The 16,625-nt window shown below is 42.1% G+C and overlaps 1 protein-coding gene across 2 annotated transcripts; it reads right to left on the reverse strand.

The window, feature by feature from the left end:
- Positions 1–391: 391 nt before the first annotated feature.
- On the reverse strand, positions 392–14,308 carry ARRDC3 (arrestin domain containing 3). 2 transcript variants are annotated; one of them, XM_071580168.1, is made up of 8 exons: positions 13,820–14,308; positions 10,618–10,699; positions 7,998–8,145; positions 6,704–6,806; positions 6,066–6,322; positions 5,501–5,663; positions 4,554–4,708; positions 392–3,188 (listed from the first exon to the last, which is right to left on the reverse strand). In XM_071580168.1, exons 1-8 carry the CDS (start codon positions 14,097–14,099, stop codon positions 3,132–3,134), a joined length of 1,245 nt encoding a protein of 414 aa, XP_071436269.1. In that variant the 5' UTR covers positions 14,100–14,308; the 3' UTR covers positions 392–3,131. The 2 variants fall into 2 exon arrangements, with proteins under 2 accessions (XP_071436269.1, XP_071436271.1); XM_071580170.1 differs by lacking the exon at positions 392–3,188 and having other exon boundaries at positions 4,560–4,746.
- Positions 14,309–16,625: the final 2,317 nt, after the last annotated feature.

The following is a 16,625-nucleotide window of genomic DNA, read 5'->3' on the forward strand; positions in this document are numbered from 1 at the left end:
GACCCACAAGGATCATCGAGTCCAACTCATAAGTCACTCCCCCACACAGGGGATTGAACCCATAACCTTGGTATTATTACAACCAAGTTTTAACCAACTGAGCTAATCTCAGGGTCTAAAGTCACTCCCCAATTTTCTCCTACACCCCAAAATATGTTACTCCCTCAGGGAAAGGACCAGACAGGGTTACTTCAGCTGCAGTGTGATACAAACACAGCATCCTAAAAAGGCATTTCTCTATTCAGGAAACCAGAGTTTTCCATCTAGGACTCAGCCCCACAAGCTCACCCATGTAAATAAAAGGGGCTGAGGTTCCCCAAACTAGATGCCTGTGGTGCTCAGTGATATAGAAACAGCCCTTCCCTATGTAGTTTGAGACAGGTAACACATGTGTTGTTGTAGCAAGTTCCTGTATTATGTGATCCTTGTGGTTTTATTTTATACATAGGTATGACATTTAAAACTTTTTTTTTTACAAAAGTTTATTTTCCACAAGGAAGAGCAATAGGAAAAATTAAACTGTTTTCTTGAAACAGTCTACAAGGACATATTCAGCACCAAAACTAAAACAAAAAAAAATACAGCCATAGAATATAATCTATAAAGCAAACATTTAATATTGCACTTTGTTTCTCTAATGTTTGGATTTTACTTACTTTTTCCTAATTCAGATCAGAATTCTCTATCAAATATGGGGCTACTCATGTTTTATAATGCTGAGAATTGACCAATATTTGTGGAAGAGTAATGTCTGTGAATAACTTAACACAATTTAAACTGGAAGTCTTTTATTTGATAAGCTTATAAAATTTTTCACTCAAATCAAAAAGGCTATGATGCCACATCAATTACTATATTGGTCAATCCTGCTTCATATGCAATTTTCCATTACATTGTGGTAAGTACTTTAATGCTATGTATATCAGCAATTGTTCCCTAGTTTGTTAAAGTAATAAAAAAGGAAAAAAAAAGTAAAACCACCAAATGCCCTTTTATACCAACGATCCCATCAGCTTTTAAAATTGCCTAGTTGGAGAGGGCAGAGGGAAGGGACATCCACAAAATTGGCCTAGTAATATAAGACATCATCTATTCTCCTTCTCACCAATATTCCTGCTCAAAACCCAAGCCTTTTAACTGAATCACTTAAAACGCGACTCATTTGTATTTTATCATCCTGTTGTCATTTCTGAAAGATGAATTATCCTTCATGTTCTCATAAAGGCCACTTATGGAAAAGCCTATTTTGTCACATTTATGAAGGCTTAAAAACAAGGCAGAGGTTTTTAAGAATGAGCACCATGCAGAAACACCAGCCTCCCCTCTCCCCCTCCCTTTATGAGCTGTTTTATTGCACAAAGAGATAGATGTTTGACAGATTACATCTTGACTTGTTTAAGTAGTCAAGATCAGAATAGTGTCCATTTGTCAATCATCTGTGTTACATGGTTTCTGAAAAGGAAAGTTGACTTCCATTGTACTTCTCTAGCCTGTAAGTGCTAGTATTTGCATTAGCACATCTATTGACTCCCTTGCACTAGTTTTCTTGGGGCGCACTCAAGGGCAAGTGCTCTTTCCCTATAATTTTTTCCATGCTGAATAAATATATGGTAAAATTCACTGTTCTCTTTGTTTTAAAGCTCTTGAGAGTACCACAGAAAATGCAATCACAGAAGCAAATCCAGATAACTTTTATCATAAGTATGGCTGGTAACACTGATCTTTCCCAGTTTAATTATACTTCTAATCTTTTACAGTATCATAAACCCTGAAGATAATACAAAGTGCACAAACTGCGCTCTTAGCATAGTACAAGCTTTTCCTGCAGTTTGAAATATATTTTCTACTAGACTCATATATAGAATTTTTGGTGATTAAGTAACTATATATAAAAAATAAATTTACTTTCCCTTCCCATCCCTACTACTTGAGATATTGATCTGTCTATGAATCCTAGACAGTGTATGACTATTTCCTTTTAAAATTCTTTTGAGGAAGAGCTGATGTCTGCTGGTGCTGCTTTCATTTGTGCCTTATTTTTTTGGAGCTTCACAACTTGAACAACTTTTCTTTTTTATAATGTAGAAAGAGAAATGGGAATGAGGGTGGGTTTTGTGTATGTCCCTATTCCAGATCTCCCTCTCAAATAAAGAACAAAAACGAAATACAAACACAAAACAAAGAAGAACTCAACAGTGCAAGGTAACAAAACAAATAGCATTCCAACAGTTTGGCAAGTGATGAGTTCACCTGAGATTAAGTGATTTTTAGGCAGTCTGTAACAAAATGCTGCTTTGCGATAATAGTAGAAAGGCAACAAATTCTTAAAAGAAATCAAGAAGGTATACAATCTTGATGAAGTCTATTAATTTCTATTAACTCTCCATCCCCCACCCTTATCCCCATATCATCTGTTGCGTATCTACTACAGTAGGCTGCAAAACATACAGCAAGAAGGATTGGCTTGAAGGCATTTGATGTTTGTAAATAAATCCACAATAGGATCCAAGCTGAAGAGGTGATACATGATCAGCCTACTAGGACAATTCTGAGCATGTGCATATGCAGGTAAAGTCCAGGCTACATTAAATTAAAAAAAAAGAAAAGTCAGTGCATTTGTCAAAGTCTGTTGCTGTGGTGGGGGTTTTTTTGTTGTTGTTTTTGTTTTGTTTTTTTTTTTTCCAAAGCTTTCTTTATCTCCTTATTGTGCGGACCACAAACAAATAAGAAGGGGGTAACAACAGTCCGGCATAAAGGAGAAAATGCTGTAGTGACACTGAACCGCACAATGTAAGCAATAAGCATGTGCAAATTTCCAAATCCTAAGAGGAAGCCATCCCTCTCTTAATGTGGTTTGAGTGTTTGGACACACGACTGTACGTTAGTAAGGCTGCTCCTAGTATGTGCCAATATTTAAGAGGGAAGGGGGAAAGCTCTGGTCTTCAAGCATGTGGAGCAGTCCTACAGGGTTACTGTAGGCTTCAAAGCATGATCACAGGTTGTTTTCATTTATCCACCATACAGGTAAGAACAAAACCATTTTCTTTGCGTGCCTCCACTATGATGCCTTGACCTTCAACATGGCAGGTATGATTCAAAACCCAAGTCAACTCAGCTGCTTATGGATTCCTTCAGCGAGAAGGGCAAGATGGTCTCTCATCTGTTGGTTGATCTGGGTTTGGATCAATCTAAACAAGAGAGAAAAAAAAAACAACCCGAGGTACTTTTAGTCAATTGCTAGAAAAATAAATCAATTGAAACAAAAACCCACCAAAGCTGATGAGTCTAAGACAGTCAGTGATAAATGGCATAAATCCAAAGTTTATTCAAGTAACTGAAAAACCTCTAGACAGACAAAACTTTTGAATGAAAAATTAACTTAATATAGTAGAAAATGATAAGCTGTAGGTTGATAATTTAAGGATAAGCACAAAGAAGTAATAAAAAAATGGGAAAAACCTGCTTTAGTAACATCAAAATAATTTTATTTATTGTACATTAAAACCACAACCTGACTCATCACTAAACATGTAATTTAAAATATTAAATTCATTTTAGAAGATGTTCAGCACAGAAAGGCAAAAAATTATTAGTAAAAAGTCCTTCTACTTAATTTACAAGTAATTAATCCTCAAACACCCCATGAAGGAAGAAGTAAAGAACACGTTAACTTAGGTTTCCAAAACTACACAGTAAGTGTAGTTTAGGTGAACAGTATACAGTTTGGTCAGTATATAACGATTTTCAGGACAAAGGAAAGGCTTCTTGCTAAATCTTTTAAGTAAAAGGGCTTGAGTTGTATTCTAGGGTTATATAAGAGTTGCGAGACAAGACTCCAGGAGACAAAACACATGCCACTCACTGCCCACTCATTCACTCAATTGCAGGTAAGTATTTCAAGAGGAAAAGGAGAAAAAACAAAACAAAAAAAACCATCAAGAGTAGGTGAAGCCAGGAAAGATTCAGCCCAAAGGACACTATCCTACTTTGTCCTATACCGCTGTTCTTCCCTGAAAAAATATTAACATGGAAAGCTTCTGAAGTTATGCCAGTTACTGAGTTGAGTGGCTTTCACAGAACCAAAATTGCCGACAGAAATACTGGAACTGGGCATTTAGAAAAATCTAAGTCAAAAAGAATACCTTTCTAACTTCTCTACATAGGATTTCTGAAAGCAATATATACACACAACCTAAAATAGAACAATTTTAGAAAGCAGAAGTGAAAAAAATTATCATGTTGTGTGTCTATAGACTCAAAATGCTGGTGTTCACAAATGCAATGTATTATATATAACGCAAAGTTTTAGTGAAGTTGCCCAGAGGGTGCACAACAGCTTGGAAATTTCTGCAAGGCATTCAAATAGTGAAGGATCCTGGAAAATTATTGATTCAATTTAGCTGCACTTTGCTAAAGCAAAAAGTTGCCTTATCCCTTGTTCATAATTCTAATTATTTTCCTGTTTTTTGTAAAGTGGAAAGTTTCCTACATTTTTTCCATACAGCAGAATTCAGAAAAACACTGAAGTCATAATTATATTCTGAGATACCTACCTCTGAATAGAGAGGTGGAGGCAGAAAACGGAACTCCTGGATGTATGCAAACAATGGTCCTGGAAGCGCTCTCTCAAAGTCATCACAAGCACCTAAGGGTGCAAGGCTGGACTGCCGTTGCTCCTCCGTGACCACTTCTGCATAGCTGGGAGGTGCTGCAGGGAAAAGGCACACGCAGTTCGAACAGCAAGTTCTTATGCATGTCAAAACATATGATAAATATTAAACTTTTATCATTGCAAAATGCACCAGCAGGTAGACAAATAACTTCAGTGATTTTTTTCACAGTTGTTGAACTTGAAAGGGAGGGTAGGCTGTTATTGTTCATTGTAAGACTATGCTCAAATCCAACAGCACACTAACCATTGTTCGTTGTGGCTTAAGTATCTCCTTAAAATTTAATGCATAGTCAGAATACTGAATTTCTGGACAGGCAGACATTGCATTTCTCTGGACTCCACAAATCAGAGTCTGGGATTTGTACACAAAAGGCCCCAGGTTTTTTATGCAGAAAGAGGGAAGCAGATACAGACTTTCTGCCTTGACAAAAGGGTTTCTCACTACAATGCAGTACTTTCTCTTTTCACAAAACCTTGGATACTGAGGATGTAAAGGTCGCCTTAACTGCTACTTGGCCAGGTTACAATGCCTTATATGCAAGGATGAAACTGGGATACTGGAGACAGGATTATTTCTGCCCAGGTACAATGGCATTCTATGCTTTTACTTGTGCCAACTTCCAAGCAACTGGATTCCTCTGCTTGTCCCTGAGAGAGGGAAGGCAGGGAGGGAACTCTGCTCTTTTACACAGGACAGGCAAGTGGCAAGGAAAACATCCACAAGGGATTTCCTTCGGGCTTTATTATGAAGGATGTAATTTATGTGTTTGCATGGCAGTAATGAATAAAGTGGAAAAAAATCAAAACAGACTTGTTTTGTCACGTTACCTTCTGGTCTTTCAGGCAGCGTCAGACCAAGCCAATTCATGTTCATGCTACACTGGCTGCTCACACTTGATGTTCTGCTACCAAATGGGTGTAGAGGAATGGTGCCAATGACCAGTGGTAAGTTAAGGAATAAATCCATGGCGCCTGGAATATCAACATATACCTAAAGAACATCAAAGAGGTGTATGATTAAAAGTAGGTTTGCATGTGCACTTAATTATTAGACTAAAATCACCACCCATGGAATTTCATGAAGCTTCTTTTTGTTTTAGAGCCAATGTCCCTGTGGAGACAAAAAGCTCCCCAATTCAAAAGCAGCTCAAGATTCTTAACATGAGCCCTCCCACGGAAATGTCACCTACTGATAACACATTTGCTTATCTGGCATGACACAACTATTTTGTGGAATATACAAGATTTAAATAGGATTTATTTACAGAATTCCTGTCAGGACACTAACGCTAGGTTATGTATTTCTTTTGTAACTAATTAACAGCACACAATGCTTTTTTAACAATTTGGAAGGAACTACTCATGCTCAAGTGAAGCAAACCATCCAACGTACCATCAGAGAATACTCCACACGAATTATACTACAGTCAAGGATTGAAGGGGAAACAGGTGGAATTTTCAACTGTTTGCCATTCCAGGTTTCTGTTTTGCCAGAGGACAAGGACTCTCCACGTAGGTTGGCAACCAGCTGTTTGACTTCCTTCATTTTCCCTTTGGCATAAAATGCCTGTGTTTGGTAAATGGCTGCCTTTGGCACCACCACACGGGAAGAGCAGTTCTCAATCTCAGCAAAGATCTGAATTGATTCACCTGAAAGAAAACAATTTCATGTACTTTTGATATTTTCAAGACAACTGAAGCAAATTGCCACATACTGTGTATTGTTGTAAGGCACTAGCAATGCTCTACACTTGGAACAACTGCCACTGATGCTAACAGGAATAAGGGCACCATGAGATTACTCTTAACAGAAAAATGCACAGGTTTAACAGAAGCAGATACTCTTTGACAATCTGGATACACAGTTAGTTAACAAAGTTAGTTGTAGTTATGAAATAGCAAGATTGATGAATGCAGATTGAGGTAGTAAGAACAGCTAAAATACTTCTTTTATATAACAGCAGTGAAGTACAAAGTGTCATTTTAAAAGGGAAGGAAAAAACATTTCCTAGAATTAGTTCTATTACATACCTGGGGTGTAGCCCTTCCTTTCAATTTTGGCACTTAAGGATATTGGGCCTGAGGTACAAAACCAACAACACAGAGTTTTTTCTTTTGTGCCTGCTTGGGGTGACTGCAAGAAAAAAACCAAACATTTTCCATTTAAATGGGAGTTCCATGATTCTTTCCATCTATTGTAATCAACACCAAAAAACTACTTCAATGATGTACTTATTACACATTTTGGCAAGCACAGCTAGTTTAATTTAGAGTAAGAAACCTCAAGTTTGCACTATGCATACTGTAATATTTATTCTAATTCCACAGTCATTAACACTTTTTTGTTATAGTTTGTATTACAATCGGTTTTAAAACAGGTCTTTATACATAAATACAGCATAACTTAAGAAAAGGCTTTATAGCCTACATATCCCAACATTGGTTGAAGAACTTTTAATCTATCAATAAACTGTCTTTCCAGTACATTATTTCAGAAACAGTAACTGAGCTGAAATACTTTAACCTTGACTCCTGCCATTTCCTGTTTCAAAAAGATCCCATTTCATCTGTATTAAACAGACTTTGTTAGTTTACATGACACTATGATTTATAACTTCATCCAAATCAAATGACAATCTTTTGATCTTAATGGGATTTGTTCAAGCCCAATGTCCCTTTGCAAGTCTGATTTTTCACCCATACACACAAGAAACCTATTTCAATGGACTTTGAAGCTTCCCCCCTCCACAGGGGGACATTTGAAGAAGGTGGGGGAATGCAACTCTAGGTCAGACTGAAATCAAATCGTCATTGAAAGCAGCTGTGATACTGAAATTATTTTAATGAAATGACATTTCAGAAAAAGATTATACAGAATTGTGATAATTTCTCCCCATTGGTAGAAAACTATCCATATGGAAATTATCAGTTATGCACACCAGTATAATTTTTACTTTGTCGTTCTAACTTAGCAGTCTGTCACGATAATTCTTGTAAATTTCACTGTTCCTTCTTTACTCAAAATCAAACAGGAACAGTTCTTAAAATTTTCTTTTTTGTTCACATTTAATGATTTAATGTATCCATTAAAATTGACAAAGCCATTTTACGTATCTTAAAAATGAAGCAACTCCAAATACATGAAAATGTAGCTTTCAAAATACCAGTACTTATAGAGTTGCTGAACTAATATAATATTTAGAAGATTGGCTGTAACTAAAATAGCTACTAAGTATTAGATAAAATTAGATATGGGTATTTTTTCAGTTACTATACTTCATTACTTTTTATGCCAGAAACAAAAAATAATTCTGTCAATTCTTACCAGTAATGAAGGAGTGTTGATATCTATATGTTCAAAGACTGTAAATTCCTTCTTTAATTTTACTGGTAGAAACCAAGGCCTATGCAATTCGGCTTTCACCCAATAGCGCACACTGCCATGTCTGCCTTCGAATGAGGTAGCAAGTGGTCTGTGCAGGACACAAAGGTCAAAATTGAATTGATCAGGTCAGAGATTAGTATATAGAGCTGCATTTTTAATGCATTGTACTACTTAAGGAAGTGCAACTTATTTGCAAAGTTTCCATATCTCAGAATAATTCAACATTAAAGATGGGAGAAAAAATCATCTCCAATTCATCCTACTATATTTTTGCATAGATTTTGAGACTCGATTACAGAATTGTACTAGAAAATGCCAGGAGAGTACACATTTCCTTTAAACTTAAAGAGGCCACTTTCAGATCTAGAGTAAAGCATGCCCTTTCAAGGCCAATTTTTGATTACTAACTTAAAATTAGCATTGTTACCAGCCATTTATAGTTTCAGATATTGCATTTTATAAATCCCTGTCTATTATTTACTTGGCCAGTAGCTCAGTATTAGGGTAATTTTAGCTGTAACTCAGCACTTCTGTAGTTAGTTTCACCTTAAAGCACAGTAAAGATTCCAAGTTGGAGTTCCTAAGAGAGAGACTATGATGAGTACCTTCTAATTTTCTTCTACTACCCTGGTGAGACCAGCTTTTAAAACATTTCTAATACATATGAATATACATATAAAAGCACATAGGTACATACATATATATATATTCATACCAACAGATGAAATCATCAAGGCTACTCTATTCTGAACTTTGATAGATCAAGTAAGTCTATTTTAGGAGCTCGAGGAGAGGTAGTGTGGAAAGGTTTTTCCAGACCTTTGAGCATTGCCTTTTTCTACTGTAATATCATAAAATGAAAGACAAAGTATTTTCATAGTACAGTATTTCCACTTAACAATAGTTTTCCATAACTTTTCTTTTTCCATTTTACTATGTCTTGAATACACTCTTACATATGCACTAAAAAGAAATCTTTTGCAAAGTTTTCATGTTTACCACAGAGAGTAATACTAGCCCTGCTAGTGCTTTACTAGAATTCTTTCAATTACAAGTTTGACTTCTCTGTTTGCACATCTGACTTGTTTACTTTTTTCCCTAAAAGTCCAACTAAAAGGATTTTCTAATCCATCTTCAATGTTTCATACTACTCCAGAAGTAGGGCAAAAATTAGTCAGGATGGTGCACGTTTCTTCTGTTGCTCTGCAGGTTAAATCAATCTTGGAAGTATTTTAGGGTCACTAGCAAGTAACTAGTGTAACTAGGCAGTGTCAAAGTTCAGGCTTTTAATATCACACTTTGTTTTTTCCGTGTATCAACAACTGGTTTAACAGTTATTTCTTCAGGTCACTAAAAAACCTGTGGTTTGACAAATACTTGTATTTTACTGGCTGGCTGGTTCAGCTTAGCATTTCATGTTCATGTATATGGTATCTTAGACTGTTGTCTTTTTTTTAAAATGCCCCTTGTAACTCGAGGGAAAATCAGTATCAGCCTTTCTTTTTGTAGTTGAGATTTTCAGAAAATGCTAACTTGCTTTTAGAATCTTCATGTTTGAAGATCTTCATATTAAGTCTTAGTGGAACTGTGTAGAAATCTTGTGTTGTTCACTTTGAAACTGACCTGCACATATGTTTATCATCTGCAGGTTCTGGTAAAACCACTACCTCTGATAAACAACTTTAGTTTTAGGTAATGAGCCATTTCACATAACACACTGACAAATTTTCAGTAACTTTCAAAACTTAACAAATTCACTACTTGTCTGTTACATCAAAAACTGCTTTTCCCATCCATATTCAGACTCCTTTTTCTATGTATTTAATTTTATTGCAATTTGTATTTTAGCTCATTTCCATATGGGTAACTTGTATATATCTTCCATCCACAATATCTACATTATACATTTCAGACAAGGGTGAAGGAACAATCTTAAAACGTCTGCTCTCACTCTTCCTTCATCTATGCTTTCTAAGGCAAATGGGATTAGGTATGGCAATGTTTCTTACTTTCATGCATCCTTACATATTTCCACCCATGCTTTCAGCATGAGAGGCCAGCCTGGGTACATAAATTCTATTTGAATAAGAACAACCTCCTGTTTTGTTGACGTCTGGTTAAATTTGACACATCTGTTCCAGACTGAGCCCAAACAATTCCGCTGTGATCTTATCTCTAGTTCTGATGGTATACATAGCTCCAGTAAGTGGTTGAATGAGTTAGAAGGTATCTCAGCCACTCTGCAAGACTCCCATGACAGTTTAAATCCCTCTCCCTCCTCTTGGGAAGGGGCAATAGACTGGAATACTAAAAAGTCAGTAGAACTTTCAAAAGAAAATGAGCAACTAGGAAGCAATGAACTTTTTGTGGAACTTAAAAAAGAAACAAACCCCAATGTGCATCAATGTAAAAGCAACCTCTTCTGTTTAATGAGATTATGTTCTCTGCTGCATGTTGGAGCACAATTCCTACTACCATTGAAAAGGTTTCCCCTTTACCCACAGCAGTTCTGATCAGGGGGGTGGGCAGCAAGGCCCGAGGACTGTGTGCAGGTACTTACGTCTGTGGAAGCTCAAAGCTGAATGCATATTCATGCCTTCCTGAATGGATGGTGTGAAGGCCTTCTTCTGAATTGTCATCATCTATAGGGGAGAAAAACCAACATGCTATTCCACCTGCACACACTCCATAAATTGCATGGGCTTCTTTTCCAGAATAAAAGGGATTTTCACACACAATAAACCACTTAAAAAACGTGATCTCCCACAAACAAGGGTCTCCAGTTCCCTGGTTATTAACTTGTGGAATGCAGGGACACCAACGGTAAAGCAGGCAAGAGTGCCAGATTCACTTTACAGAGAAGCAAAGGTTAATTTAGTTTATAATCCTGAATCTGAATACTGACACAATTTCAAATGCTGCCATTTCAAGGCCTGCATGCCAGATCTGTAATGGAAATCATGCTGCTTTCTACTTCAATTGCTAGTCAGAATGAACCAGAGATGGCTCTGCAGCAGCATTAACTGTACCAAGTGTGCTGCTTAAGATTAAATGTAGTAATTCAGATTCTTTGTATTTCCAGTCTGACAGTGGCATCAAGACAATCAGAAAAAAGCATGAGATTACAGTGTACAAGCACCACCAGGAAAGTCTCAAAGTCAGGGCACAGAAAACGGCACGCTGGTCAATTAACACTGTCTAGAGCTAACCTTTTTAGGGTTTTTTGTGACAGGTTAACTTGATCTTGCTTAGACGGCAAGACCCAGATACTTGCTGGTTTTCTTCCAGGAACACTGCCCCTTGTTTGTGGTCATGATTACTTGTGCACCTTTAAATGCCACAGGAAAACTACAGTTTGTTCTGACAAAAAACAGAAAAAACGCTGACTTGGTCAAAACAGAAAGTTGAGTGAAAAATAACTGTGCACCTCGCACATAAAAATGGCTGGAACAATGAAAGGGGATATAAAGAGGCAAAGTGGAAGGGAACAGCATATGTGAGGCGGCCTGAAGTGCTAATGGAGGCACGCAGGAGGGCTCCAACTTCCCATTGTCCTAGAGAAGCTCGGATGTTCCACTTCCTGCAGCGCAAACACTGAAAATCTTAAAATTAAAATCAACCAACAAAAAAAAAAAAAAAGGAAAAAAAGTCCCCTGCAACAAGATGGGAAAATAAATGCACCTTCAGCATTACCCAACACAGGTCTGGAAAATGCACTGAAAGGGCGACACAATGTATCGGTGTGAGGGTGCGCCTTTTCTTTTTTTTTCCTTAAAGGAACATAATTTATTTATTTTTGTGTAACGCCGTTTCAAGGCGCGGGGGGAAGCGCCGCTCCCGGCCACGGCCCTGCCCGCACGCCCCCCTCCCCCCCCCTTCCTGCCAGCTCAGCAGTCCCGCGGTAAACAAGTGCTGAGCTGTCAATCAGCGCGGGCTGGAGCAGGAGCCGACCGGCCTGAACCGGCGCGCAAGGAGCGCCGCCAGCCCCGCGGCACCCGCGCCCCGCTGGCCCCCGGGGCGGGCCCCGCCGCTCCGCTGCCCGCCGGGATCCCTCCGGCCACGCGGCCGCGGAGGGCAGGCGCTGGGGACGTGACTGTCCCGTCGCCACACCCCTCCCGATCGGAGGGGCTCCGCCAGACCCTTGGGGAGCGGCCCCGGCCCGCCCGGGGGCAGGCAGAGAACCTGCGGCCTCACCCTCGCAGCCAGCGCCCCTCCAATCAGCGGCGGGCATCGCCTTAGCAACAGGGCAACAAACCACGGCCGGCCAATCAGGGGGCGGCGGGGGGCGCGGCCAGGCCGCGGCTCCGTGTTCGGGGCACTCATTGAAACGCGGCCGCGGCTCTGCGGGGCCCACGCGTGTCCCCTCCGCCACGGGCGGCTCCTCCTGCGCGTCTGCACCATCCTGTCACCTGCGGGTCGCACGTGCGGGAAGTTTCCCTCGGGAGAGTAATTCTTTTGAGGCGGAGACAGGGGAAGGGTGTGAGCTGCAAGTAAGTCGCCTCGTTAGCGAAGTGTGCGCGAGTTATTAATTAAAGAAAAATAAATAAATAAATCCGCCAGCTCTGCTACAGCGTTAAGTTTAGGAATGGTGGGTGATGGGCTTCAGTGCCGCCCACAACTGTCCAAAAATGATTTCCCCTCCGCCTCCTCCCTTAAGAAAGGAGCAATATCGCATCGCTGCAGCTAATATGATGCGTATTTGGGAAGGGGGGAAAAATAAGGGGTAAGAAGCACAAAAAATTACATAACCAGTTTTAACGTTATTTTCTTGCACTCGAGAATTAAGTCATCGTCACCACCTGACGCGTGCGGCCAATCTGCGCGGAGCGGGCGGCGCACCGCCCGCCCCAGCCGATCCCAAACAGGATTGAACCGCTTCGAACAAAGGCTGCGAACTTCGCGGACAAAAAAAAAAAATAAAGCCACCAAAACCCACACAGAGCCCCTGGACCCCGGCACTCCCACCCCGCCGGACAGGGGGTCTGCACTCCACGGGAACACCGCAGCGGGTCGGGTGGGGCGTGGGGAGCAGGAGGTACCGATCTCGGTAGTTTTGGGAGGGATGCTCTCATTACGCAACAGCACTCCCCCTCTTCCCCCTCCTTTGCTCCCTATCAAGGGCTTTTCGGACACATCGTTACATCGGGGTGATACACCCCCACCGACGGGGGTGGGCAGGGGGTCCAAGGAAATTAAAGCGATTTACCACCCGGGGGTACAACAAAAAGAGAAAAAAGAAGACACGTGGGGTGGTGTATGTCAAAACAAGCCATGGAGAATCTTATATGCCAGTAATGAGCTAACCTGAAAAATTCATTACATTAGCGCCCCAATATCATCAGCAGACTCCCGTATCTGTCAGAAAGCATGGTTTGCACGCTTTCATTGTGTTTCAGGATTTATTAGGATTCTGCCAGTTAAGTCGTGCAGTGCCTATCTATAGGCTGTGATTTTACAGCTGTTTTCCCCACGGAGTAGTTTTGTCCTACTCAATATTGGCAGGACAAAAAACGTAATACATTAAAAAAAAGTTTTTACTATATGGCCGTGATGAAGGGCAGGTAGTTCAAGGGAGTCCTCCCGCTTGCAGGTACTTTGCAGATGCATCGCCTGTTAACTCCGCCACCAAGGTATGACCCTGGGCATGTCCTGCTCTCCACTGGACTCATTAAAAAAGACCAGGACAAACGGGGGGGAATGGAGATATGCGGGTTCCCCCCCCGCCCCCCAAAGTAAAGCGCACGATGAAGGGCAGAACTTACCTCTTTCGTGGCCGATCAGGATGTCCTTATGGTTGAAATACTCCACTTCTTCTGTGTAGTTCTGCGTATAGGCAGTGTTGGATCCAGCATTCCTCGATTCGGTCCAACGCACTTTAGCGTGTCCTCTCGCGTGGATTTTAAGGGATTTCACTCTGATTTCCCCAGTTACTTCTAAACTGACCCTTCCTGAGACTGTGTCCCCGCTGGAGTATACGGGGACATTACTGTCATTCAGACAGTCAAAGCTTATCGTCAGACTCTTTACCTTCCCCAGCACCATGATTTTATAGTAAAGTGTACAAAAATAGACTGTAAAAAAAAGGAAAAAAAAGGGGGGGGTAGGAAGGGAACCCAGAAACAACCAACCCCGAACCCCTCGGGCGCAGGGGTGCAGCAGCGCGGGCCCTAGAGCGCGCTCATGGGGGCGGCGCGGACCCCGGCCCGGCCCGGCCCGGCGGCGCGGGGGGCGCTGCTCCCGGCGCGGCGTCTGCCACAAAGGCGCTGCCGCCGCCGCCGCCGGCCCCGCCTTATAAGCCGGCTGACAAACAAGCGTCGCCGCGCATGCGTCGTCCCGCCCCCACCCCGCCCCGCCGGGGAGGGCCCCCGGTGCCGCCGCGGCCTCGCGGGACAGGGACACCGGGACGGGGACGTGGGGACGGGGACACGGGGATGGGGATACCGGGACGGGGACACCGGGACGGGGACATCGGGACGGGGACACCGGGATGGGGATATCGGGATGGGGACACCGGGACGGGGCCACGGGGTTGGGGACACCGGGACGGGGACACGGGGGTGTGGTCACCGGGACAGGGACACGGGGATGGGGACACGGGGACGGGGACACCGGGACGGGGACACCGGGATGGGAACACCTCGACAGGGACACCGGGATGGGGACACGGAGGTGGGGACACCGGGACGGGGACACCGGGATGGGGATACCGGGAGTGGGATACTGGGACGGGGACGCCAGGGCGGGGACACCGGAATGGGGACACCGGGACGGGGATACCGGGATGCAGGCACTGGGACGAGGACACCGGCACAGGGACACCGGGATGGAGCCACTGGAACTGGGATACCAGGATGGGGATACTGGGATGGGGACGCCGGGACGGGGACATCGGAATGGGGACACCGGGATGGAGACACCGGGACGGGGACACGGGGATGGGGACACTGGGACGGGGACACCGGGATGGGGATACTGGGACGGGAACACGGGGGTGGGGACACCGGGATGGGGACACTGGGACAGGGACACCGGGAGGGGGACACCGGGACAGGGACACCGCGCCGGGACCACGGGGCGGGCGCTGCAGGCAGGGCGGGCGGCAGTAAGCCAGCCGCTGTAAAGAGAGAAAAGTTATACACCACTTCACACACCTTGTCCTGAAATTGAGAAAGTCTCCTCTGCAAGTCTCGTTGTTTGTTTGTTCTGGTTGGGGTTCGGCTGGTTGGATGTTTGTTGTTCGTGGGGCTTTTTGGAGTTTTTTTTTTCCTCTGTGGAAAGACAGGAAAGAGGAGAGGAAAACTTCGTAGGAAATGACGGAAACTTATGGCAAAAAATATAAAAAAAAATCCTTGCCTGCTGCATAATGCAGATTGCATAGCCTGAGAATCCTCCTTGGAAACTGATGAGAATTAATATTGAACTTAAATATTCCAGTAGAGATGACTGCCCAAGTAATACAAATTGTATTCCTTGAGAATCCTCCTTGAAAACATTTTGGTTTCCACTGTTTTTTTTTCCATTCTTACTGGGTTTACCCGACCCTGTGGTACTGTTTCGCTCGTAAATGCACTGGGTTCAGTTATTTAATTCTGCATTAGCTAATTCCCCATGGACACAAAGTTTTCAATGAGAATTGTGATTGTGGTGGGTGACATCCCCCTCGGCCACCGTGCTGTGGGAGTCTACAGAGAGGTGCACCACTAAAATTTCATCCCAACAGCTGAGTTTTGAAAGGGTTTGCCTATTCTTACTGTTTTTCTCAAGCAAAAGGAAAAAGGTCATTCATATTTCCCTTCGCCTGACACCTGGCGGATGTTCTATTCCTGCTTTTGTTGCTGAAGGTGGTCGAGTATGTATCGGGCATAAATCAGGACCTTCTTTGTTTTTGCACCATCTTGTGGTAGATGTTAGTACTGCTTCTGCCAGAAATGTTGAAAACACAACTGATAAATCAAATTGTTATTGCAACAGTGAGACAGCTGCAATTTGGAGCAACTTTTGGGGGCTGTACACATGCTTAAGACTTCTTGGATGTTTTTGAAGACACAGAACTGAAATTGGTGGGACATTTGGACAGACATGCAATGCAAAATTCCACAGTGTTTGAAGCTCTCTAATTTCCATATATTGTCATGATGTTGTTCTGAGTTAATTACAAAATATCCTGAGTTATCAGATGTGCTGATTTAAATTGAAGTTGGCCCAATTTTCAAGACTAATTCTAAATTCCTGTTAAAGTTTGGTGGGAAAATGTGCAACTTCTTATTTCACTGCACTGTGCACCCAAAGCATCTGAGGTAAGATCTGTTCTTGTTTGAAATAATGGCCCTCCTTTTTCTAGAGTCCCAATCAAGAAACTGTCCTCTGGATGGTGATTTTTTGTTTTTTTTTGTTTGTTTGTTTGTTTGTTTTGTTTTTCCTTTCCAATACATCCCCATTAAATGATCCCTAAAACATGAGTTTCTTTTTCTGCAGCTCTTCACCTCTGTGCCTTCTCTGTAAGTAGAAAGATTTGGAACAGCATTTCCCATATTGCAACGTGTTGATTGTCATGGGCACAGCTGTACA

This window comes from Pithys albifrons, chromosome Z (genome assembly GCF_047495875.1).
Source record: "Pithys albifrons albifrons isolate INPA30051 chromosome Z, PitAlb_v1, whole genome shotgun sequence".
Taxonomy (NCBI): Eukaryota; Metazoa; Chordata; class Aves; order Passeriformes; family Thamnophilidae; genus Pithys; species Pithys albifrons.